Source organism: Serinus canaria, chromosome Z, assembly GCF_022539315.1.
Source record: "Serinus canaria isolate serCan28SL12 chromosome Z, serCan2020, whole genome shotgun sequence".
Classification (NCBI taxonomy): Eukaryota; Metazoa; Chordata; class Aves; order Passeriformes; family Fringillidae; genus Serinus; species Serinus canaria.
Window position 1 is genome coordinate 42158227 of NC_066343.1, and position 27702 is coordinate 42185928.

The following is a 27702-nucleotide window of genomic DNA, read 5'->3' on the forward strand; positions in this document are numbered from 1 at the left end:
GGGGGGGAGACTGATAATAAGAGGCACCATTTAAGAAACATTACAAAGCCCTTTAAGAATCATTTGCCTATGGCTTGTAAATACTTTAATTCCTCAGAGGTTAAGGCCACATGCAGAAGAAGGAAGTTATCTTTGCAACTATGTTAAATATGGTAATTCTCACCTGACTTTTTCTTCATACAAACGTGAGATGAACATCCCCAAACCAAGACCCATGTGGATTTGAACAGCTTGAGATTCGTCAGCATTTGGTTTTCCAGGTAACCTGTCAGTCAGCATACTCAGGACCTCCTCAATCTTCTCCTTGCATGATACAATGAAAATGGGCACCAGGAGAGACAAAGCTGTGGCTGCACAGGATCGAGCTATAATACTAGCAGTATTTTCACCTGAGTAAGATTTCTAGAAAAACACCAAAGAGAACATATTTTTTCCCTTAACGCCTTTTCCAGGCAATAACACTCAGAATTTGAGGAATTTAAAATAAACACCTACAGAGCAAACAGTAGCACAGATGCATTACAATCCTACATTCCTTGCATGTGGCTTTTACCATTTTGATAATAAAAACTTCAAGCAAACACAAATATAAACAGAAAGTACAATGAAAGAAAATTAACAAGAGCAAGAAAAGTCTTGATTTTCCCCTATTCCAACTACTACAGCTCAAACAGAACCAGGAAACTTTATTATTAGAATGCCAGGTATGAAATATAGATATATTGCCTTGCCTTCAGTACCACAGCACATACCTGATAGAACCATGGGAAGACCTGACCTTTAGGCTGGTAGCGGCTATTCACAATACTCAAGAGGGTCTCTGTGACCATGGAAATCCAGTGTTTCATAGGAATAAAATCAGGTTCAGTCTATAAAAATCAAACCCAAATAGTCATCATTATTTTTTCTTAAATCAACTTCTACCTAAACAGCTCAGCTGTGTTCCAGCTGTGATCCATCATGAATGAGATTATTTTGTCATTACTATGTAGTGTAAGTAGCATCATTTACTTGTCAGTGCTGGCTCTCCAGACACTACTTTGTATCAAGTACTATTCAATGGAGCCAAAAATAATGAAATTTTGAAAAAAGTTTGGCTAGCTTTCAGCGTCTTTAGAGTGACCTCTATCTCATCTATCAAAATGGTCAAATAAATGACTATTTAGACATTTTGCTTCTTGTGACAAGGCACATACATACTCTACCAGCTTTGGTACCACAGAATCTGACAGATGGCATTCACTGAGTATGATGAAATTTGAACTTGAAAATGTAAAGTACTTCACACGCACTTACCAGCCTCCCAAACACCTGGTCATATTACTTCTCTGTATTCCACGAAGAGAAGGGACCCACGAAGAGAAGGGACCCTCTCCCAGGAAGGGACCCCCTCCCAGATTCACTCACCTCAGGCACCTCTTCAGTGTCTGAAGAAAGGCTGCTTTCGTACTTGGCTACAGCAACTGCAAGGCCAGTTAAAGCAAAAATAGAGTTTCCTTTCACCACTGGGCTGTCTCTGAACAGAAGAAGAAAAACAGTTAAGAAACATGGTAGAGATGCTGGCAACAAAAAATTTATCTCAAAGCAGAAAAGTTATGCTACAGGCAATACAGGAGGGAAGGTCTTTGCCCCTAGCAAGCTCATAGGGCTCTCTTCTAGCTCAGCTGCAACCTGTTACATTTCATTTTCAGGAATTAGATAAAGAATGGAGGGAAGAAGTGTTTCAGTCTTTTTTTTTTCTTGCCTGTCTTTTATATAAAGGCTAGCACACACAAAGTTATATAAAAAAAGAAGCTTTTTTCCACTATAATAAGGACCGCTACCCTGCAGAGCAAGTAGCACAAACAGAAATGCAGCAGTTGGTCTTAATAGTAGCATTTCCATAGAGGACAAAACAAAAACATCTTCAAATGGAGAATGCTGGAGAGGCAGATGACAGTTCATTGCAAGATGCCACTTCACAGCATGAGAAGATTTAGCAGAGCAGCCATTATTATCAGCTTAAAAAAAAGTTTTGAATTATTTCCTTACACTACAAAAACACTACCTATGGAGAATGACAGGATTCAACATTTCTATGACAGTGCAAAACTTTAAGGAAATCAAGAAAGAAATCTGACAAAAACCAGGGAAAACATAATTGTGTTCAGCTTTGTATAAGGAAGTATGTGGATATTCTAGTAATTCCCAGAAAAAAAAATATTATTATCCAATATTATCCTGATGGAACTCTTACATTATTTTACAAAAGCACCTGAACAATATGACTGTATAAGACCACTTACAGGCCAGCAGACTCTCTGCATCAGTCTTCCATTTCTAAAAACTTCCTTGACTGCTGCTGTGACAGTATATCTACTGCCAATCTGGTGCTTATTCTAGATCCTAAGATGTCATTATCACAGTAAAGTATTTTCTGGATTTCTATCTTGTTTTTTAAAACAAGAAACGCGAGTCTTAGTGGAATGTCATCATTTGGAACAGTGAAACTACCTCCTCTCAGGTAAGAGGAACTTGCAAATAATTACAAGGCACTTAGTTCAGTTCTTTGAAGTCTCTCAGTATCTTTTGCCTTAAATAATTTCCTAAGCTTCTAAAGGCATCATTTTTATTATGTACCTCAGAGAGAAGCTTCTAAATCCACACACTCATGAAACCTGGATGCTTTAAATTTAAGGAGGGCAAAAATCATCTTAAAAAAATCTAGGAGGAAAATGTGCAGTGTCACACTCTTTATTGAAAATATGGGGGAAAAACCATCTCTGTAGTAATTTATCAGTCCTTACTTGGAAGCAGCTTTGATGACATCGGTCAACATATCTCTGACCCTGCAAGAGAACAGAAAGAATTTACATCATATTCATTACATGAACATGGCATAAAACATTTAGCTGACCGTGACTCAGCTAATTCCTCTTCTGTCTTACATGAGTCTATTCTAAGTTAACAACTGTATCAGCCAATCAGAACACTTAGTGCAAAATAATTACAAGCATTTAATCTGTAAGAAATCAACGCACCACCCCAAGTTTCTTCATGCTCATGTGCAGTGTTTTATAAAGGACTCTTACTTGACTTAATACCACTTTTTGTTAAGTGCTGGTTCATGCAATAGCTGTAAATATGCTTTTTGAGCACATCAAACACATTAGTTTCCAGATCATTGTGCTGTGTTCTAGCATAATGAAATCTGAATGCTTTATAAAGAACAACCATTACAATTTATTTTACACTTACTTTATTTCTGGAAACCACTACAGGCAGTTATGCTATGACATGGTATATAAACCTGAATCAATTTAAATTAAAGCCATAGGAGTGGTTACAATTTCTTACACATCATTGTAGGTGATTTATAACAGGCTACTTGTTTTCAATTGTTTCCTTTTGCATTCACATCAAGACCGAAGCAGAGACGCAATAAACCTCCTACACTGAAAGATGTGAATGAGGAGAGAGATCCTCTAATCTAAAACACAAAATTCTGTCTTGCCCATGAATGTCATTCCACATAAAAAAAACAACTTTAGACTGAAAATGCATGTCTCCTAAAGCAGAGCTGTATGTTATAATTCTGAGTTACACCCAAGCTTTTAAAGAAACCTACCCAGATCTTCCTTCACAATCACACTGCTTTTGCACACAGTTTCTAAGCCACCACACTAGAAGCACTTAGAAGTTGGTAAACACCAAAATAAAATTGCACCAAAAAAATTTGCAAAATTTACACAATAAGGGATTAACACTAAAGTTTATACCACATTGTCCACAATTAGGTTAACACTAGTGAGTAACAAAAATGCTTAATGGCTGCTGAAGTTAGGGCCCTGAGGAACCACGCAAGTAACTGTGAACTGGAAAAGAAACTAAAGCTACTACTGGGCTCCAGTTAATTTCCTGCATTTTTGGCATAGCTTACATTATCACCATTTAGGAAATAAAGAGCAGAAATTCTTTCAGAAGAAATCTACAAAAGCAGCATTGCTACAGGCATTCTTATACCCTATCAAGAAAAAGAACAGTCATTAATAAAGTTTCTTTTCTACAACACTGTAGCATTCTGGATCTTACAATGCAAGCCTCTCTTCCAGAATTAGCTGGAATTCAGAACAAATTCTGAATTCTTCTTGAGTGGGACTTAATAACACACCTTTCAGATTGAAACACACAAAAAGCATTTGGCTTTGTGCACATTTTGCTTCCAATACACTTAGGAACAAGCATAAACCCAAATATGTATACTGTCCATGGATAGATAGTTTTTTCTCTGGTAAAGCCTCCCACTTCACACCTTCTCCTGGCCATGCATGTACATGGCTAAATCCTGACTGACAGAGAGACACTTCTCCCCGGACTGCAACAGAATTAGTGCAGAATATGGATCAGGGTGTGCATCATGTGCTTGCTTTTAAACAACATTCTCACACTTAATAATGGTAACTTAGCAGCAGTCCACCATGACATACATTAGATTGTGACTTGCATTTCTTTCATCAAGGTATTTTCAGTGACATAGCTCATTAAACTCTCAAGAAGGAAATTTTTATCTTTGCATAACCCTTCTCCTTTAGTATCCTATAAAACCCCTGAATTCTTTCACTCTTTCCAGCTGCTCACCCTACAAAGTTTTCAGGCTCTGTAGAGGGGAAAGTACCTGTGAACCCATGCATACAGAAATCCTTACATATTCTTTCTTTCCACTCCCCTCTCCCACCATGGTCACTGTATCTGGCGACTGGCTGTTGTTCACTTTCAGAGTTTTTTTTTTCATTAGTGCTCATACAGTCTTTAAACTTGCAAAATTAAAGGCTTTAAAACTTTGTCTTCCTCTGTTCTCGTATTCGCCACTACAAGTGGTCAGGAGCACACAGGCACTTCCTTACCATAGCCAGGCTGTAAATTGTTTGTGCTGCACCTCTTCAGGATCCTCTTTTCCATGCTTTAACTGCATCTCCAGTTCTGCCTGCCTCCCCTGAAAAATTGCAAAAAAAGTCAAAAATGGATCCTATAAGCTTTATTTACATCATAAGATTTCTTCAGAGAATACTCAGGTAACACATGTAGCCGAACCTAAGGGTTAGTTCAAAAGTGACCTCGACTGCGTTGCAAAGGGGATCCCACTGTAATATACAATATATTATAGAGAATAATCCATAATTTTTTGTTCTGAGTAAGAAAAACAAACTGCAGATGGCATTAGCGAAGTGAGGCCTCTATCTAGCACATGCAGAGCCAAGTTCCCTTGGGAAGGGCTACAACAAGCAGGGACTGAGCTTTAGACACCTGATAGCTAAAATGGATTCTAACAGCAAAACACTGCTTTCTTGATGCACTACTTAAGACAGAATTTTTCATTCCTTTACTTTACATAACTCTGACCCCCCTGTGATTTCCTACACCATTCTTTATACATTTAAAAATATATGTATTCTGCCCTCTAACATGCTGTAACGTTATAACATACATATGTCATCTAAAAATATGTAAAGTAGCTTTGTTTTAACATTCTGTCACCAATCAAGAGAACTATAACTTAACTTATGTAGGTTGTCAATTTCCTGCTCTTTAGCAGATTACTAAGCCTTAAATGAAAAAATACAGGCATATATGTTGTATTTTTCTGGTATTAAATGCTTGTAGTTTGGCTGTACATACCAACCTGAAAATACAACACAGTGAATCTTGAAAATCCAGGTCTCACTCAAAAAGTGACCCTCCACAGAGATTAAAGGAGTACATCAACACACTAACTAAAAAGAAGGCAGTATAGCAACTCAGAAACACTGAATTATGTACTATCCAGACTACTCATCTTAGCCTCTTTTGGCCACCTCCAAGGAAATGTACTACAAAAGTGAAAGGATTAAGTAAGAAGCAACAAACATAGGCTCTACTGTCCTGTAAAATGGCAAGAAATCCTATGGAGCCTTTAGAAAAAATCTGCTACATGCTAAGCTCCTAGTGAGATCTTGCCTTGGAAGGGAAGCAAAATAGGAAAGTAATTAAGTGCAAGAGACAATGTCCCCCAAGACCTAAACCTGCAATTTGAATAGCTGCTGCCTGTTTTGTAATGCGGCTGGCTTGGTATAGGATCTCACATTTTGTTGATGGTCAAGATAAAAATTCTTTTGAAAATGTGAGAGAAGCCTGTGTTTTTCTGAATAGCAAAACAATGAATAAAACTTCCAGAATTTGTTCAGCAACCTGAGCTGCTTGTGCTGAAAACAGCTGATGTGGCCTGGAAATACAAACAATTAAGCCCTTCCAGTAGCACAAAGAAAGCATTCTGGAAGGAAGCTATTTGCTAAACCTTTTTTAGATAATTTTCCTGTTGAAAATCAAATTATATTACATTGTTCTAGATACCAGGTCAGCTAACATAATGAAATAATTTAAGATATTTATTAATCATTAGATAGAGTTGAAAAAATTGAAAGAGGAGTCCCTTACAGTTTAGCAGGATGACATGCTGATTAAGGGGAAGTTCTTTTTAATGAATCACCCCTCGATAGCTTCTGTCTCCTTTATGGTACTACTATTTCAAATTTCCTATCCAAGCAATAGGTTAGAGCTCTAGCTAAAATTTCATCTTCTAAAAATTCTAAAAATTGACACTTTCTGCAAGCCGAAACATGAACAAACCTGCATGACACCTGAACTGTAAATAGAAACTATACTTCTACAAAGTATCCCAGACTGTGCTGTCAGTAGGTGAACACTCATTTTTATTTCTGTTTTAAAATGTTATAATCAAGCACCTTAAGCTTTACTTTTTTGTAACTTGTATGAGTGCTCTTGCTGGTAAAATTAAAACCCATACCACTTGCATAAGCATTAATGTCCACAATAATATATACCTCAAAATTACCTGCAGGACTGCATTGTAGGTTCGACTCATAAATCCTAACCAGGTCTGTGGCAGCAGTATGGAGTGGTGCCATTCAGAAGGCTGAATATTAACCTGTGCAACACACCAGAAAGGTTAGAAGCAGTTACATTAAGTCAAATATATGCAGAATCTATGTTCTCCAGTCTATGATTTGCAGACAAACATTCACTTATTTTCATAGGCCATTACACATGGCTGTACGAAATTAAAATGATCATGTACTTTATTCTCCTTTCTGATTTTACCCACACCAAGTTACTTTCAACTTCATTACCCAGGCCAGTCAAAAGTGATTGCTTGAGGCGGTGCAACAAGTAATTGATCCCAGAGAGACAGTGAAACTGTATGAGGCAGTAAGCAAACGCGTAGCAGCACTGGCAAATGTTTCTTCATAGTTTGTGAAGATCTTAGAAGTTTCTAAAAGCAGATTTGTTAACCAAGACAAATAACTGACCTCCCCCTGTATCATTATTTTCCTGAGTCTTCCTGCTTATTCACCTCTACTTTATGCCCTAATTATCTACGTAAAGTAGTATTAGTAGTATTCCTTCTTCACTTAGACTTTTTAACAAAAAACAAAAGACCATCCTAAAGCTCCATGCCCACTACTTTCAGTGAACCTGAAAGACTTGTAAGTACTAATACACCTATAAAAATAACAACATTCTAAAAGTCAATCAAAAAAAAAAAAACATACTCCATCTTGTAGACAACACAAATATGACTTGTAGTAAAAAAAGGTAACCTCATCCTAATAATGACTAATGAACACTAGTCCTTCATTTTAGTTAAAATTATATTCACACCTCCTACTCATGTCTGCCCATCAATTCCTCCAAAAGTTTATAAGCAGTCAAGGTTCCAATGAGAATTGCTTTCCTTGGGTTCCTGAAGAACCTGCAGCAAGTCGAGTCTTCCCTCTGCCTCTACTCTGAAATTTTTTACTTGTGCATTAGACTATATGTTCTAATTCTGCAAGTCAGCAGACAGCTAAACATGAGTCAGCATGAGCCCAGGTGTCCAAGAAAGGCTGGATCAACAATAGTGTGGCCACCAGGGCCAGGGCAGTGATTGTATCTGTGTCCTTGGAACTGGGGAGACCACACCTTGAATCCTGTATTAATTTCTGGGCCCCTCACTTCAGAAAGAATGCCAAGGTGCTGGAGCATGTCCAGAGAAGGACAGCAGAGCTGGTGAATCATCAGAAGCATAAGTCCTGTTTGTTAGGACTGCCTGAGGGAGGTGGGGCCTATGTAGCCTGGAGAAAAGAGGATCATCGGAACCATACTACTCTCTACAACCATCTGAGAGTGTAGCCAGGTGGGGGTTGGTCTTTTCTCCCAGACAATTAGGGACAGGATAAGAGTACATAGTTCAAACTCTGCCAGGGAAGACTCAGGCTGGATATAAAGAATAATTTCTTAATGTAAAAAGCTGTTAAGCATTGGAATGGACTGTCCAGGGAGGAGGTGTATTCACCATCCCTGAAGGTGTTCAACAAATGTCTCAACGTGACACTTAGTGCTGTGGTCTAGATGAGAAGGTGGTGACTGGTCAAAGATTGGTCCCAATGAGGTCTTCTCCAACCTAAATGATTCTGTGATTCAGGTTAACTGCTCTTGTTGTGATTTGTGAAGTTCCCCATGTAATCCACACTTGTGAAAGCTAATAAAAGCAGGCCTGCAAAATACTGTATGAATATACAATATTCATGAAGGAAATAATTACAAAGCTTTAGGCACTTTATGACATTTCAAGCATCTAAGACAATATGGTCTACCAGGAGCACCTAAAATTTGTGTATGTTTTTGATGACAATATAACTGCTGAGGTGCTTTTGATTAATTAACTCTCTTTACAGCAGTAAACTTTTTGCATGTATGCAGAATATGAGGAAGTAAAGAGGGAACTGAACATCTTCACATAACAGAGAAGATTCAAAATTCATCTACAACTGAAAATGACTGGACATAGTGCTGAAGATTTTCAAAAAAGCAGTACTGCAACCTGCTATTTCAGGACAGGAAACCAGCAGCCTTTACTTGTCATCTATTGCTGGATATCAAGGGTAACAACAACTAGACTAAGTGTTGAGTAATTAATACTAGCAAGCACAGGCAAAGGGGACAAGTGAAGTTCAAATTGTTTTTTAAGTGCACAATTTATGTGTAAGAAGAAACTGGCTGGGTGGAGAGGGCAGGGAATGAGGCTCAATTGAGAACTAAGAACAAGTGCTTGCGGAACACTGCCACATTGATATGGGGTTTTTCTTAAGAACATCACTTGCCAGACCAAGCAACCAAGAGTTTTTAAGGAAGAGCTGCAACCTGATATCTGAGGCAGTAAGAAATGGCATGAACTTGGAGCTAGTAACCTGAGCCTGTCAACTGATGCTTCAGAAGAACATGTCTGCCTGAAAAGGCACAAAATCATAGACCAGGTTGTTAAAATGCAAGACAGGAAATGCTGGCAAACCACAGGAGATACTACTCTTGTATGTGTTTGGGACAACACCTTTACGTCAGTGAAACGTTTAGACATATATTTGGACATATATCCCTGCTTGCATATGAGATAGATAAAGTGCCACCTCAGTGATTTCATAAATAAGGCTTAGCACTGTGTATCTGTATCAAGGAAATAGTGAAACAGCCTCTCTTTTTATTTTGAATTTTGCTTAGAGGCTCTTTTTTATATACTTCCAAATGCACCTCCATTTCTTCGTGAGAAAAAATGTTTTTCTCTCAAACACAGTAGACTGAGGAAAAGAAAAACAAATCTGTCAGAAACTTTATTTCTGAATACTCTTTTATCACTGGATGAAATACGCTCAGTAAATTCAGTAGTAGAAACTAGCACAAACTAGTTCATATTCATAACTACATCCATCTAGGCACAGAAGAATACAGTACAATAAATTCTGCTCCAGAAAATCCAATTGTCATCTTAAGGTACTTCACATATGAGGTTTCAATAAACTTTTCAGTATCTTAATTACATCAAAACCAAACCAGGAAAGAAAAGTACAGAAGGTGCTTTTCACTTTACTTTTCAAAGATGCATATCATCACAGCACATCTAATTGAACACACTTTAAAAATATGCAGGAAATGGGTCTTCCATGAGTATACAGAGTGCCTAATATGATTATTACTTGTAGGGAAGTAGTCAGTACTGCATAACTCACCTCTGCAACTCATCTTTGCAATTGTGCCTGCAAATATGACTCATAAATAGGAAAAAGTAACTTGCGCTATTTCTAACACATTGAAATACCACTTGGATATTGAGAAACATGCAAAGGCAAGACCATTCTCCATTTAAAAAAACCCCTACAAATTGCACCAGTTCAGAGTGCCAACGCCACCATCTATCACACTGGTCTGCCCATAGCAGTCTGCCTCTGTGTTTTTTCACGCAGAATGAACTGTCCTCTTCACCTCCAGTAAAGAACAAGATGGACAGCTAGCTGAAAGCCTAGTAACTCTAATGCAAAACACACATGAACAGAACCATCAAAGCATATGGTACATTCATTACCACTTGTTTTCACAACACATTAAATGAATCTGATAAGAAATTGTTCCTATGAATTTCTATTAAGCATTACTTGCAAAACCTGAAACAGTCACAGGAAATATTTGGAAATATTTATACAGTGTGCTCCAGGGCAGCCATAGGAATCAAGAAAACCCATGGCCTATACTTCTGACCACTGTCACTACAGCAACTTACATGTCTCCTCAGAGGGAGGCTGACAAGCTCTATTTAATAATCAAAAAGCAGGTCCCCATTTCTAGGGGAATGATGATCTTCCTCTTTCAACATACCAGTGACCACTAAAGAGCAAGACAGCCAGCATTTGAAACATACCACAGTTTATTGATCCTATTTTCTTCCTCCTGTGAAATACTTGTTCAAGTAGCATCAAAAAAACCACTCTGCATCTTAATCTGATCCTGTTGACAGATATCACAAATGCACACAATTCCTCAGCTAGAATAGCACCTAGGTGATAGGATAAGCATGGCCCATTAAGGTTGAATAGTAAATTATCTTTTTGCTGCTGTTATGTTCAATTGAATGGCAGCTAAACCCAGGTATTTGTTATTTGTATGTTTTAAAAGACTTTACAACATACAAGAAGAAAATCTTTCCTCTGCACACAAATATGTAACTTTTTTTTTTGTAGCAGAATACCAGGCATCACAGTTTTACACATAAATAATCTCATCAAAATGAAACAGGTATTTTCGAGCCCCTCACCTTGCCCCAGCTGCCAAAATCCAAGTGCAATAATGGCAACTATGCATGCACAGATACACACAGATAAACAACCTATAGGTTCCTATTTTATAGCTGTGAGCATAGATCAAACCACTGAAGAAAAAACGTTATCATCGCAGTATGGTGCTGACTGCTTAGTCCTAAGTAAGAAAACACAAACAGCTGGAGATTTTTCGAGGTAAAATAAGTAGATGCCTACTATCTCAAATTAATTGCATTTTCTTGATGTTTACATCAACCTCAGAATTTATTCAGAGCTTTACACAGACCTCAAATGTTTCAAAGGCAACTCTAAGACTTCTTATTAATAGAATACTTCTTACTTCAAATATCATTATAAGAATTAACCCCTACAACTTCTTCCCTCCCCCAAAATCATGAGTCAAAGCAGTAGCAAAAAAAGTGTCATTCTGTTAATTTAAACCCCTAAAACATAGGGCTTAGTGTGATGTGTTGAACTGTGATGACTTTTCTAAAACACATTGATTCCTATAGGACTGCAAGAATAAGACGGGCCTAGGTCCTACTAACCCAATTTTCTTGGACCAATGTGGCAGTTTTATAGCTTAGGCTCCCTTGTCTTTACTGTTAAACTCTGTTCCTCAGCAGAACTTAGAGGACCAAACAAACATTAAAGCATGAAATTTAGTTTGATGAGCCCAGGGACCTGCTTCTCATCTAGGCAAAGGCCTGAACAACTCTTTTCTGAGCACCCTGTTTCTATGTACAAAGGGAAAAAGCAAGAAAAAACTTTGACTCTAAAAGCAGGGTAAACTGAAAACAGAAATACTGATTTTTTAAATCAAAATTTTATAGTTACTGTAGATTTTCGCGAAGACAGTCCAGTTAGTACTGTCTGAAGTTAGTTTGTGTTTAGGTTTAAAATATAAACATATTTGGATTTATTTTTAGTTTTACTACACCTTGAATCAACCAACTTGGTAAAGTACTGAGAGACTAGGTAAAATATTTCTGTCTCCAGTCATTCTATGTATTCATGAACTTGATCCAGTTAACCACATTCTCCACAACAAAAGTGCCATGTTTTGTCCAGCACACAAAAGGTTCTGTTTCTATGAAGACAGCTTGTTCACAACAAGAAACTAAATTTCGGATATGCTGCTGGATTTTATAATCACTGCTATTACACACAAGTATTTTTTTTACCAGGATTTTATTTGATGTTGTAGGGCAACAGGCAAGCGTTTAAAACAAAGTTCAGAACTGATCTGCATCCCACTGTAATTTGACTGATACAAAACTTTTATACATGCCTTATATGAAAACGTAATTAAACATGTCTTTCTTCAGACCCACTGTCACAGAACTAAAGTTTCTCTGAATGAAGCAATTACATGCGGTGCGGAGCTTCTCTTTCTGGATACTATGGAAGCTCATGCTTCATTCATAACTCACTAATCTGAATCTTCTCCTCTGACATATGAAACACCCCTCTGAACTTTCCATGGTGCTTTCCACTGGAGTTTCCAAATAGTTAGAAAACATTCACTAATTTACACTCCTGTGATAATGAGGGGCAATATCTCCAGTTTCTGCTTTCATTCTTTAGCAGCAAAGATGTTAAGATGGAAAACATCTATTAAATTTGCATACCAAAGAGATGGTTAGGTATCTTGAGATAAGTGTTCAAAGGTGGATTTTCTAAATTTTTCTAGTTTGAGACAAGAACTTTACATCCGAAGTAAAGTTATCATAATTCTACTGACACTGACTTCACAATACAGAGCCAGGGATGGATTTCTATACTCCAGTCCAACTGGAGTCCATACTCCAGACTGGCTTTTTGCCTTGCACACCTGGCCTAAATTCCACTGGGATCCACAGACACTGGTTTTACTGTGGCCATAAGACATGATTATTATTTTTGGTCATTTTTGGTCTTTTCAGTTGTGAAGGACCAAAATTGTTAAGATGTTATATGGAAAGCATTGTATGCATATGCTAGCAAAATGGAAGAGTTTGAGAGATGGTACAAAGCCAGAAGACTGTACTAGCCAGAAGCAGCCCACTTCACCATGGCACACATTTTACTAGAAACTTCAGGCAAACTACACTGCTGACAGGTTTTTTAGAAAGGGAACTGGCTTGCTTGCTCCAGAAAGATTGAGAGAGTTAACAAGTACAAACATAGTGTGAACATGCTGAAACAGGACCTGAGCGCAAAACCCAGAGGGAGCCATGCAGATGTACCACAGGATCAGAATGTAGCCCACATGCATTATACATGCCACACACCTGTGTTCTACTGTCAGACTTCCAGCTTGTACACAGAAAACTCCAAACTGCACACACAACCTTCCCACTCAAATCTTGCGCTAAACTTATTTCATAACTGAGTGTTTGATATCAGTAATTTTAGTAACATCATCGAAGAACTTCACAGCAGATATACCTCACATCTAGGTGACAGTCTCAAAACAAAATCAGGACCCATATCACCCCCTCAGACACCTGCAGGTAGCTCCTACAGAAATATTAAATGACTGTATTAATATAATTATTTTATGAATGTTAAAGAATTTAATACAGTTTCACTTGTGTTAAAAGCTGCTCCCACTGGCATAAAGTTGGGAAATGAGCACTTATTTCCCCAGATCCAGTTGAACTGTTTGGTGTTTTTTACTGTTCTCCAAAATTTTAAAAGATGAACTTTGATATTCAAAAGTACCATAATTCAAAATGCTCTGACAGACTTCATTACACACACTTTATTTTCCATAATGATTAAGTGAAGGCTTATTTCGTGCCATTTTTCTAAAACCACACCAAAGATAACCGCATGGTTTTGGTGGCACGAGCCTAATAGGTCAGGGAGCTGAAATGTTTAAGAGACATGAAAAAATGCCAAGTCTTAGCAAGGTGTAGATATCGTTTCCCCAAGGAGCTGCATCATTGTTCAGGACTGCTAGTCACCTACAACTGGTTACACATGACAGGTATCAGGCATATATGTATAGCAGTCCACAAGGCAGAAAAAGGCAAAGCTCCTGTTTGTTCTTCTGATTTTCAGAAGAGGCATTTCAGCACTGAACACTTTTAAAAAAAAGTATTTACATGTTAAGTTCAAGTTAGTGAGGGTGGTGACCATGGTGGTAGGCTGAGGATCAGACTTAATGTTTTTATGATTCTAGCTGTCCCCCACAATTAACTTCAGTTAATTATCATACATTCATACATGCCATCACTAGCTGATACACCCAATGCATGAAAAGAAAAGGGATAGTAAAGCAGGGAAGGAAGTGTAATAGCTCTGAAAAGCAAAGAAGAGCCAGCAACAACTTACCTCATGAATGAGGGCGACCAACATTTGCTGGAAACTGCGGCCCCTGCTGGCCAAAAATCGATTAATAGGCTTGCCATCCTTGCCCATGTGGACTGGGAGGTCGAAACACAGCAACATGCCAGCTTAAAGAGGGAGGGAAGGGGAACAGAAAGGTCAATGCCCACACTCAGAGTCAAGGGAGAACCAAAAGCAAAGGAAGGTTAACTTTAATAAAGCCAACAATTCAAAAGAATATGCAAGCACATTTAAGGGGCATAAAACAGTTTCTTAAGTTGATTCACGTTCAGATTCATAGAAACCTTTCAAAATATGCATACTTGTCTACTTCAAGAGAGTGACAGCTTACCTGCAAGGCCTGGTGTCATGCCTGGTTGCTTGTTCCTCTCATACATTTTCAGCAAGAAATTTGGAACACCTGCCACTGTCTTCCCCTGGTCTGAACGTGTGGTCCCTCCTCTTAATGCAGAATGATACACAGCACGTGGCATGTTGGTCATCTCCTGTTTCACAAGTGATGTTGCAAACTCTTCAAATGCTTGATGAAGTGGAAAGCAATGACATGAGAGGAAAGGGAATGTGAGAGGCTGACAACTGAGAGACAAAATTGACCCTGAAAAGCCCAGAATGGCACTAGTAGTTGTTTCCCATTTCATAGTGGAGCATCAGTCTAAATCTGATGTTGTAGCATGGGAAGGAGGGGACATCTACATCTGGAGATTTTTTTTCCTTAAGCTGTAGTGTCTGTGAAGTTGGGAAAAGCATTGCTAAAAATCATGAGAACTTGGTAAAAACAAGAAATGTGAGGAAGTTCCAGTATAAAGCTTCGTTATTCAAAACTGCCATAGGTATATCGACAGTTTGAAAGAAATACCTTAACTATTCCATGAGCTGCTGATTGCCTTCTTTGATTGCAACAAAAGTAACAGTAACAACAGCACATGGTTGACAGAAGGACACACAGCAGAGTCTAAACCATGTTTTTGGAGCATGTCAGGAAGGGCACCTGCATCTTGGGATTTTTTTTCCTCTGCCTGTAATGCCAATATCCTTCAAACAAACCCCACAGAATGCAGTCAGCAATTTTCTCTGCAGTGATATATGCAGAAACTCTTAAGTCTTTGTCTTCAATCCCTAAACTTCAGGTTTTTTGGAGGAGGACATATTTGTTGACATGAAAACCATGTACCTGCTCTAAACTTTTTATAAAAACCATTTTGTTTAAAATGGCTACAACAATAGCTAATAAATTTGCTGAAAGAAGGAGCTATTACACTTCAGGAAACCATCCACATTGATAGAGACCCCTTATCACTGCTGTCATATTACTGCATTTGCTGGTTATGCTAAAAGACATAAATATAAGCCATTCAGAAGCAATTCTTTAGGCAGGAGACAAGCCAAGGCTCTAGACTGACAAATGTAAGTCAAAGTAAAACTATAATCTTGATAAATTTAGTGAAATCACTAGATGTGCAGCAAATACTACAAATATAGTATTTCAATGATTGAAATCAATCTGATGGTAAACAAAGATAACTAGCATCACATGAATAATATTTTTATTATTATTATTATTGTTGGTGTTACTATTGTTACCATCAGCATCATCTCCTTTGCAGTAAGGATACTACCCCTATTACTAATAACAACAATGATATCAAACTTATGGTTCTTTTTATGAATTATTTTTAGTTCTCTGACTACCAGATTTGAGAAAAGTCTTAGGCACTCAGAGTGAAAAACAATCATAATAAAAAAAATACAGCTGTCATACCCCTTCTGACATCCTGGGACTCTAGTATGTAGAAACAATATGAAAACTGATGTGACAAACCAGTTTTGAAGGACTTTGAGACAAAATACTACCTAAAGCTCCACTTTCCAATGCTTCATAAGCAGTTTCATGTTATTAATCTCAATAACATGCACCACTAGAATTCCAGCAAATGAGACAACAGAGATTCAGCTCTCATACAACAGGCACTCTGTGGCTTTTGGCCTGTCTTGGACATTGCCTCACTAATCCAGTTTCATCCTCTTTCGGTGAAGCAATTCAATCTCAACAACCACTCCAGTCACTCACTAAAGCTTTTGCTCAAGTGTTCTCGACTCTCTGTTAACTAACAATGTTAGAAAACATCTCTGAGGGAGAAACTGCCCAGTGAATGTTTTGATTCAACCCTTTTGATACCAGTCTGTGGTTGCTGTAACTCTGAATCCAGTCTATTCACTTTAATTTCCATTTTGGTTTTCCATCTTCCTAGAAAATTGGCTATTTCAGCATTCATTACACAGAGCAAGTTTTCTGTCAAGATACATCACTCTCTTTCATTGAACTAGGTTATGTCATTCTCCCTCACAAAGTTTCCAGGATTTAGTAGTTAGGACTCTCTAGGTAAGACTGCACATGCTCCAGAGGCCAATGCATTCAGAGTTTGACAAACAGATTCTTTTAAACCCCCCCCCGGGGGAAAATACTACAAAACACCACCTGCTATCTTATGGCAATCTTTACAGCCTGCAATCACACATGAAGATACCATGTATTCTACACAGAATGAAATAACAATGTCTATGTCCTGGCACAGTATCTCAAGCCTTATAACTGTAAGATAACAAGCATTTCTGGTAATTCAACTGCACAGGTTTAAAACAAGTGTCAAAGACCATCTGTTGAAGCATACTTCAGTATCAATATGCATCACTACAATTATGCATTAAGCATAGCACTGATATCTTAACCAATTAAGAGGACTTTGTGTACAGCATTTCTTACCATTAATACTCTGTTTACGAAACAATACATAAAAAATTCATTTTACTTCCATCTGTCCTGGGCTAAAATACAAAATTGCCTTTAGAAAGATCTGTTCAGTTCTCACTACTGAGGTCACTCTCATGAAACCATGAGTACTTGAAGTATATAATAAGGAACTGGCTTTCCCTTTAGGACAGGTAAAGAATTTTAAATATAAACAATTTTCCCCCACCATCAGGACCTCTGTCACATGATCTTCCTAAAAATGGGTTGCGGGCTTAATTTTTTACTTTACATTTTTTCCCATAATTAGTTAATGAAGAAAAGAAAGGCTGCACTTTAATGTGACACTCCATTGTAAAAGAGCCACAGGTTTGTACAGTCCTTTGTCATTCACTATCTGCAAAGTGACCTCAAACACCGGATATATTATACCTCCTAAAACAGCAGCTGGTGTTAGAGACAACAGCTTGATATATGAAGAACCTGGAACAAACAGATTTGCCTCCTGATCCTCTTCATCTTCATTCATATCTGTCTCTTCCAGTGAGTCAACTTCTGGTCGCGCCTGGAAGAGTTTAAAAAATTAAATGTCAGCACAAAAATCCCAAGTCCTCATTACCATTCATGATTCCAAGTGTCAAAAATACCAACTAAATATAAAAAGTTCCCCATTTCATTATTTTCACTCCATTTCATAAATTTGAAGCTTAATGAATAAAAGCTTTTCTTCTACCTGACTGAAAGGCAACACTGGTTGGTAAAAATCATAGGGTGTGTAAATACATATCTTCTATCTTTTTCAAAATTAATCTTGACTCTTACAGCTGAACAAATATTCAAAAAACTTTATTTTTAGCCTGATTCTTCTTCAGTTTAACAATGTTTTATATTGGCACTTTATTATAAATAAAACATTTTTGTTAGACACTACTTTTACATATCAGTTTTTGGAATTTCAAAAACTGCAACATATTTACATTTCTTTAAATTAAAACATATTTACTCACTGTCTGTAAAGTACTGCACCAGTAATACAACTGCAAAGTAACTGCACTAGTAATACAGACCTATGTACTACTGTGAAAGACTTAGTCTTGCAGCAGAGTTTATATATTTCCCTTATTCTATCCTGTGGTCTTCTATGTAAAACACATTTTTCATTTGTAAGGTTTATGCTGAGCTCTTCTCACTGATCTATATAGAGTATGTTTTTTTAAAGTTGCATTCCAGCCTTTTAATAACAGCTAGTTACAACACACAAATGGCGCTTATCATATAATGAAGCAGTAAATAAAACCTTTACTACAAAGCCATAGGATTCACTATTCCATGAAGTACCAATGGACTACTGAGTACTGCCTAGTCTCTCATACAATGTAAAAAAAGAGTAATACAGATGACCTTATGCTCATCTCCTTGTACTCTTTCATTCTGTTAGGTTACTGAGTCACCTAATCAGAAGTTTCAGAGTTTAAGAGCCCTCTGCACACTTAGAAGCCTTTTAGTAAGTACCTCAACTCTTTTCTGACTGCCTTTACTGACAAAAAAGTAAAATGTTACGCTGAAAATGTTCACAACAAAACCAGGAAAACTTTTCAGCTTAGTTGAAAAAATTGCACCTACTTTTCAAACTGACTTGCCTGTCTTGTGAACAAAAGCCCTTATTCATGAGTATGACTGCAATGGAAGAAACAGCAGTCACAAGAGTTGCTTAGTGCCAAGACTCAAATGCAAGCACTAACAGAAGAGCATAAAATGCAAATCAGCTGCCTAAAAAAAAGTGCTTCTAATTTAATAACAAAATAAGAAAAACTACCTTCTGACTGCTTAGACTTAAGTTTCATTCCTCCTTTTCCCTGCTTATAAGACCTAGCTATTACAATCACACATGATGTCATCTCATGTTACTAGCAGGAGCTTGTATTTGTCGGGAGGCTCTCCCGAATTTCTGGCAGAGAAAGCACAAGGACTGGTTTCCCGTTCAGGAGGATATAATCCATGTCAGATCGAAGTGTCAGAAGTGCTTACTATCAAACATACAACATGATTACCTGTCCAGGAAGATGAAGAATTGTATGCTCTTCAGAGTCAAATGATGAGAGTGATTTATAGGCTGAAATGGCTACAAGGGCATCCTAGAAAATTAATAGGAAGAGAAAGAAAATCACAAACACAACATATAGTACTGGAAACTCCACATGCAAAGAGCTTCTTAAATAACCACTGAATGCTGAAAAAGAATTCAACAATATTTTCCTGAGGCACGCTCTCAATTGCTTCCTTTTTATATACACAATGTAAAGTAGCAAGACCAATTATCTAGGCTTGATAACATCCATTCCGAGCATTCTACTTCAGGTAGAAATATCTGAAAAAAAAAGCTATGAGAATAATGTTGATAGCATATTGATGTTTTAGCTGAAGTGCTTACTCTAAATCACAGACTTTGCATCTTCCTGTGCCAGTGTGCAGGTGCACAAGATGCTCAGAGGGAGCAAGGTCAAGACAGATGACCTGAACTGTCCAAAGGCATATTCCATATCACAGATCTTTATGTCTTGTATATAAACTCAGGGAAGCTGGCCAGAGAGTACCCATTACTGCTCAGGGATAGACTGGGCGTCCCTCAGTGGGTGGTGAGCAATTGTATTGTGCAACACTTGTTTGTAATTGAATTTTATTCCTCTTTGTCTGTTTTTATATTCCCTTTCTTTTATATCCCTTTTATATCCACTTTCTATTGTTATTGTTACTGTTATTTTGTTGTTATTATTACACAGCTACTTTATTTCACTTATGAACCTGTTCTTGTCTCATTCCATGGAGTTTACCTTTTTCCAGTTCTTCTCCCCATCCTACCACAAGGAAGGGGAGTGAACAAGCGGCTGCATAGTACTTAGCTGTCATCTGGGATTAACCATGGGGCTAAAAAATTCACTGAAATAGGCTGACAAAAGTTTTAGTCTTAAACTAAAATACACTACTTCCACCAGGATCATGGTGATGACAGTCCAACATTCCCATTGCATTACAATACTCCACAAGTGAATTGAGTTAGCTGTCATAGCAGCACCTTTGTCAAGAATGCATCACCATGTAAAGGCTGAAATTTCCAGAGGAAGTCAAACTAGTTTCACAGATTCACAGAATATGCTGAGTTGGAAGGCACCCACATGGACCATTGCATCCAACTTCTGGCCCTGTACAGGACATCCCCAAGAGTCACACCTTGTGCCTGAGAGCACTATGCAAACACTTCTTGAACTGTGTCAGGCTTGGTGCAATGACCACTTCCCTGGGGAGCCTGTTCCAATGCCCAGCCACCCTCTGGAGGAAGAACTTTTGCCTAATATCTGTCCTAACCTCCCTTGACACAGCTTCAGGCCCTTCCCTCAGGTCCTGTTACTGGTCACCAGAGAACAGAGATTAGTGTCTGCCCCTCCTCCTCCCCTTGTGAGGAAGTTGCAGACTACAATGAGGTCTGTCCTCAGTCACCTCCAGGCTGAACAGACTAAGTGACCTCAGCCATTCCTCATACAGCTTCCCTTCAAGGCCCTTTGCCATCTTTGTGGCCATTCTTTGGATGCTCTCTAACAATTTAATGTCTTTCTTATATTGTGGTGCCCAAAACTGTCCCCCAGCACTCGAGGTGAGGACATAGTAGTGCACAGTTTATTTGTAATTATCCTTGGAAATGGCAGAAGTTAGAACCTTCAGTTACCACCTTTTACGTGTAGTATATTGCTTCAGAAACAGTGTTAAGCAACAAGAAAAAACCCTATTAGAAAATGAGATTACTGACACTGTCTTGACAGAAAAGTACAAAACTTAATATCCTGTTGCTGACATCAGAAATTAATGTTTTCAATTGTATCACTTACCTCATTCTGTGTATTATTCCAAAGGAAGCTGATAACTTGAGCTTTGAATTTCTACAACAGCAAAGGAAATATGCATTTTTTCTTTGACCAAATAAATAGTTCAAACAGAAGCAGTTACCTGAAACAACTTACTGCCACATCAACAGAGATTGAGCTAGGAAAGTGGAAGGAGTGCAGCTCTGAACTCCAGACATATTCACATATCCTCACATTCTGTGAGAGTGAAACCATGGATCAACCTCACACTGGAATTTCCCATCTATCTCCCAGGACTCACTAATGCAAGTGAAAACTGTGAAATTGTATGAAACATGAATTTGACAAATCTGAACTGGGCAGTGGGTACAATTTCATCAAGATCAAGCAGGCTTATGGAAAAGTTACATACAAAGATATACTAAAAGAAAGACTCATCTTAGTCCATAAGTACATACCTCAAATTCATTTGTATTCACTGTTAATGAGGGAACCAGGGAAAACAATTCATTCAGTGCTTTTAAAATGAGTGGTCTTGTATCACAACTGAGCTTTGGTGACAGAGCATTCCACGTAGAACGGATGCAAACAACCTTCAAGCAAAGAGGGAGGCATCATTACTAACAGCTATCCCAGCTTCACTTAAATAACATTTCTTTCCAGTCCTTGTCCTTGCTCTTCCTTCTTGAGAACAGGAATTAATATATGGTTCATAAAAAGTAAAAAAAGCAAGCATGTTAAAGATTCACTTGTAGATCAACTGACATAACACAGTAATACTACACAGTACTTCACTAGGGAAAGCAACTACCTATAGGAATAAATAACACACTGTAAGCAATACACAGAGCTGTACATGTATCTTCATAGCACATTAGTGCTCTACATAACTTGGTAAAATTAGCTAAAAAGCAAGCTGTCTCGGGGACAATAGGATGAAAGCAGAGGAAGCCACCGAGGAATCCATTTTGCTGGGAGCCCTCCAAAACAAAATGCCTTTACACTTTAAAAACAATAAATGCAAAAAAAAAATGCAGAGCAAATGCAAAACACAAAAGTTCATGAATCCAGAAACTGTTGGAAACCATCAAACTACAATAAATACTAAACATTAATACCTAATACTGAATGCATTTATGCTGTAACTAGAACACAGCAGGATACATAATTGGTCTTCCAGGACACCTAACTTCCTTCCTGGAAACAAAACACATCTCACCTTCTTTTCACCTTCAAAGATTTGCATGACAGTGCAACAAGCAGTCAGTACAACATTTTGCATTTCCAGGCACTGAAAAAGTCTGGAAGATGCACAGTCAGTGGTACAGTTCTAGCTGAAGAATTATGGAGAACTTATAAAAAGTAGTAGTATAAAAATGTATGTTTATGAAGATATTCCACAAAGGCTTTGAGAAAGGTAGTTTTACTGTTATTCTGCACTGATAAAACAGGCTGTTTTGTATCTCTGAATGCAGGTAATTGCCAAATTAAGCAGTCACTACAGTGAGCGCAAAACACAATTCAGGGTGCAGTTTAAAAAACCAAATATGCATTTCGAGTTGAACCCATTTCAGGAACAGCAAACCCATGAATGTGTCTCTATGGTAACAACCACTGATGGCTAGAAAGACCTCATCTGGTTTGGCAAGGGAAAATGATACCTTTCTTTCTATTCCTTCAAAAGAGACTGTAAGAATAAGAAAAAAGGTCATCCAGTGTTGAGAAAGACAGACATATCTATTAACACTGGAAGTTCCTCCTCAACTATCTAGAAATGTTAAATTTGTAATAAGTTAGTTGTCTGGAAACAACATGTTTTAATATGCAAAAAAAGAAGTTGTGCATTTGTGGGATTTGATACTGTAATTTAGGAAGACTCACAAATCATTAGCTAGCCAAGCATGTTTAATTTCATTCTTTCCCATCGTAACACACATATTCTCCAACTTCATCTAAGGGGTGAAAAAAGGCCTTAAAAATAGCCAACATCTTAACAGAAGATTAAGATTTAGCTTAAGACTGTACAATTCCTTCTCAGACGGTATTTTCTAGACTTGCAGTTTAACAGCTGTCCTACAGCAAACTCCTACCAAATGACGTACTGTAAACTGATGGAATGGGAGGATAGGAACAGTGGGAAACTGGTACTTTACCCACCATAAAAACCCACAGTAAGTAAAGAAAGGTTATAAAAACAGTAATAACCTTGACATGGCGTCTTCCTAGAGGAATGGGCAACTGTGATAAATATCTTGTGATTAAATTTATCTGCTAGTCATGAATCCCAAGGAAAAGCCCTATGATTCCACAGACAGCTCCACAAAGCTGTCCTCTGAAAATGCAAAATACTCTAGAAAACTAGCAAGATAAGAGAACTTTACAAAACTGGTATGCCAATTACTGTCTGAAAAGAAAAAATTAAGGGCTATGCAGAAAACGTGTGTTTAGAGATCTAGACATGCTAGAACTTTGGTACAAGTACTTAAATCTGTTTTCGTTTTTTGTTGCATGGGTTTTTTCATTCTGATTTGTTCAAATTAACATATCATTGTCATATGGAGACATTAACAATCACACAGTGCTTTTCATATAATACATTTTGATTTACGTTTATGTTTTCTTGTATTTTCAAAATTGATTTTAAAATAGCAAGCTTGCCATTCCACTAAACACTGAATGCTAGATGGGAAAAAACTAAAAGCTAAATTTTACAGATGCTGAGGAGAGATAAAGCACATCTGCTTCAGGTGTCCTACGGCCCTAAAAGGGTGAGAAATCTTAGGAGAAAAATAGAGAACAACAACATTTTAATGGAAAGTGGATTTAAACACTATGTTAGAAATTTTATTCTTGAATGTTTTTTGACGTGCATACTGTACTTGATACATGAAATCAACTAGATGCCAGGATAGCTTCAAATGAAGTACACTAGCTTCTGCTGAAATCACTGGGGGGAAAAAATTACATGTCGAAAAAGAGGAAATGTGATCTGGCAAGAACTGTGCGATTTTTTTTTCCATTTTTGATGTACAAGTCACTGTGCATTATTCACCGATGATCTTATGTTACACCTACCGCCACCCCTAAAAAAAGAGGGGGGTGAAAGCAGCTAGCCCTTCTTGCAAGTCCTGCAAAAGCTCAGTTACACTCTTAACACTATTCATGCAGGATGCACTTTGAATGAAGTCACTATCTTTACACAAAACAATTACTGCAGTCAGCAAAATGGATAACTATTCTTACATAGGAGTCAACCAAAAAAGAAATCAATGTTATAGCACATTTTGTTATCGCATTACTTTAACAAAGGAGCCTGAGACTCTCAGAACTCAACCCTGACAAAGCCACATGGTGTATAGGGTTCCATCATTAACACTATACATATGAAAACATAATTTCTTATTCTGGTTCAGAAGCTGACTGAAAGTTTGGTGCTCCCTAAAATCCTACATCTAAGCAGCTGCGAGTGGAAAAGCTCGGAGACAATATCACTTTCCCTTAAGTCAGCAGCAGAGACAGAAAACACCAAAACAAAACCAAGGTCTATGATTACATCCTTTCTGCGCTGCAAACTACAGTCTAAACAATAAATAAGAGATAGATTAAATTACTTAACCCAAATGGTTACCCAGCTTGCCAAACCACAAGAGAATTCCCTGTTAAAGTTTCAGAATAGCTAGGTGGTAGATTAGGTTCTCCCAGAACATTACAATGTAGCTGGGGAAATAAGGAGAATAGAATTTGGACAGGAAAAACTGGTAACATCCACAAAGTCAATCCATCTGTCCTTCCTTTCCTCCTGCCTTCCTTTCTTCCGTCTTGAGTACTCTTAGCCTTCCAGTCCTCACCAGTGATACAGTATACATCTTTTCTCAAATGAGGTTATTATAGTAGGATGTGAAATTTATCATTTATCTAACCTTACTTCTTTCCAAGTAGTCTAAATGTAATCCAGCCTGAGAAAACACTGATTCAATACCAAGGCCAGCATTCAAAGAATCAATGTGACCTTAAGAAGAGCCAAACTTCACACCAAATGCAAACAAAAAATTACCGTAAATAAATTGTTTTTTAGCAGCCATTGTAAGACAATTTTTAATTATATTGAATACAAATGTCTATGGATGATTCACTATATTGTTCTTGAACTGCTCAGTGATTTCAAATAATGTGGCAATAGCTGGCTTTACTGCAGTAAACACTGCAGTGCAAGTGTAGTAGTAGATAAACATAAAATTACTGTTTGGCAGAGAATGGGTAATCAAATATTCCTTCTTGCAGGATATAATTAGTTCTCTACTCTGATGGCCTGTATAGTATAGTTTATCAGTAGCAGATTCACAGCATCACAAGACCAGGATATCACCGTCTGGGATGTGGAAACAAAGAGCCTTGTCTCCCAGCTTAGAGATATCGTAGCATGACTATTTGGGTTCAAAGGGACCTCAGAATATTTCCAGTCCAGCCTCCTGCTCAAAGAAGGGTTACAATGAGATCAGATCCAGTTGCTTAGGGTGGTGTCCAAAAGGAATGGGAAAATCTCCAGGGAAGGACACAGCACAACGTCCCTGGGCAGCTTGTCCCAAAGCTTACTTGCCCTCTTCATCAGTAAGCAATGAACACATTATCCCAGCTGCTAGTGATTTCACTCCCTATCTGGTACACTCTATGAACGAACAAGACACAGCAGGGCAGGCCAATAAGAAGATACAAAAATTACACTATTTAAGTGCCTTCCAGCTAATCAAAATTATGTACAAAACAGACTTCCTTTTAAAATCTCAAGGAAAGATGCACAGAATGATGTCTTCGCAATAAACTGCAAAGCTGATTTAAAATTTCAGCTCATGCACTGAAGGGCTGGTCTGCTGTGGTAGAAGGTCACAGTACAATTTCCCAGGAGCTATTAACTTATGTTGAAAGAGAGGAATTAAATTTGTCAGAAGAAAAAGAAATTCTGCAGCAACTCAACGTACTCTTAAAAAAGAGCCAACTGGGAAAGATGTTCATGGACTATAAGCAGAACTTGAAACACAAGGACAAGCCAATTTAATCTTACCTCAGCCTCACAAAGCGCCCGTAGACCCTGTAATACTATGGCAGCGGGTGAAGCTTGATCAGGTTTTGTGCATTCATTTAGTACCTGGGAAATTGCAGCCAACATGTCTGCTCCATGCTGGTATGGCCTAAAGGAAAAAAAATAAAAATAGAAGGCAATATTCACACATACACACAAGTTATAATTTATACATGAAAATTTATTAAATGCTGGTGACAACTAAAACTGCCCAGAACTGGGAGTTCACAAAAACACATACGCAAAAATAAACATACAAGGAGGATATGACAGAGTGCTCCAAAGGCTGAGTGACATGCGGAATTAAATCAGCAGCCATCAAATTCCAGATCACTGAGTGGCTAATTTGTAGGTGGTTTTGTCTAAGCACATTGTGTTCACTAAAAGATTACATCATTCAAGAAGGGACAGAGAATGAAAGTCCAAATGCACTATTCTATGATTCTTTGTTGCAGTCTCCTGCAAGTAGTCCCTACTGTGTATTGGTAGAGATTCTGGCACCAAATGTTTTCTGTCCTTTTTACATCAGAGAGCGATGTTTTCCCTTTTCTTTTTTTTTCCCCCCTGCTGCAATGCCACTTGTCTTTCCCTCACTGACTGTATGGGCTGATTTAGCTTCCCAGTCTTTTAACTATCCATTCAGTTTTATTGGGTTGTGGATGGCAAGGTGTTCAACAGTTCCTCATACTATCTCTGTAAGAGATTCTGGTAAATAGTATCTGGTAGGTGATTTACATGCATGGTAAATTGTGACTTATCTATTTGTTCACACTTTCTTCAAAATAATGTCAAAATGCATGAATAATGTGGATATACCTGAACTCCAGCTATACCACTTAACTGGCAAAAAAAGAATACTATGGGTACATCGAGATTTCTCTCTCTTCCCTTTAAAAAAAGATTTCTCTCTTTTCACTTTAAGAAACTTATTGAAAAACGCTGTCTGGCAAAATGGAAGAAGGTTGAAGAGGTAAAGGAAAAGGTATTTTCTTTAGGAACTTGTTTTTAATTGATACTTAAAAGTTATTTGAATCTTCTCAGCTGTTAGTAGCTGACCTGCAAGAAAGAAAGTGAAAACTGGAACTCAAGATAGGTGACAAACAGAAAACAGAAAAGATGATGTGGGGCACATAAAACCAGACAGTAAATACTAATGCATTTAAAAATACTCTTTACAGGAACTCTAAGTTATTATCAAGTACTGATATTCACGGATTGTTAGAGCTGGAAATGTTCAATGTATTATCCAGTTAGACCTGCACAACAGTATTCTGTGATACTATACCTAAATAAAGACCAAAAACGTACATGTGACAAAATATGGTTTTCAGAAAAAAAACTCTATCTTTCTTTGAATAGATCAAAAAAGACACAATTGGTTCTTTCTTTTATTTTTCATCCCTCCCTTTTTCTAAACTGGAAGTGTCTGAAGTTTCTACCCTGGGTGAATCTTTTGTTCCAGGATGAAGATAATTTAATTTTAACAGCATTTATATGTGTGTTCTATTAGTCATACTAGAAAACCCA

At 37.7% G+C, this 27702-nt stretch overlaps 1 protein-coding gene across 2 annotated transcripts in view; it reads right to left on the reverse strand.

Annotated features, from left to right (window-relative positions):
* The window catches only part of FOCAD (focadhesin), a 92068-nt gene that overhangs the window by 22205 nt on the left and 42161 nt on the right, over positions 1 to 27702 (reverse strand). For both annotated transcript variants that reach the window (XM_050987326.1, XM_050987327.1), the window contains 13 exons: positions 26158 to 26284; positions 21557 to 21691; positions 21123 to 21173; positions 19293 to 19376; positions 17674 to 17806; positions 14827 to 15015; positions 14481 to 14602; positions 6869 to 6961; positions 4884 to 4972; positions 2787 to 2828; positions 1408 to 1516; positions 753 to 869; positions 164 to 402 (listed from right to left, as the gene is read on the reverse strand). In XM_050987326.1, coding sequence (XP_050843283.1) covers positions 164 to 402; positions 753 to 869; positions 1408 to 1516; positions 2787 to 2828; positions 4884 to 4972; positions 6869 to 6961; positions 14481 to 14602; positions 14827 to 15015; positions 17674 to 17806; positions 19293 to 19376; positions 21123 to 21173; positions 21557 to 21691; positions 26158 to 26284 — 1530 coding nt within the window. The remainder of the gene's footprint in view (positions 1 to 163; positions 403 to 752; positions 870 to 1407; positions 1517 to 2786; positions 2829 to 4883; positions 4973 to 6868; positions 6962 to 14480; positions 14603 to 14826; positions 15016 to 17673; positions 17807 to 19292; positions 19377 to 21122; positions 21174 to 21556; positions 21692 to 26157; positions 26285 to 27702) is intronic.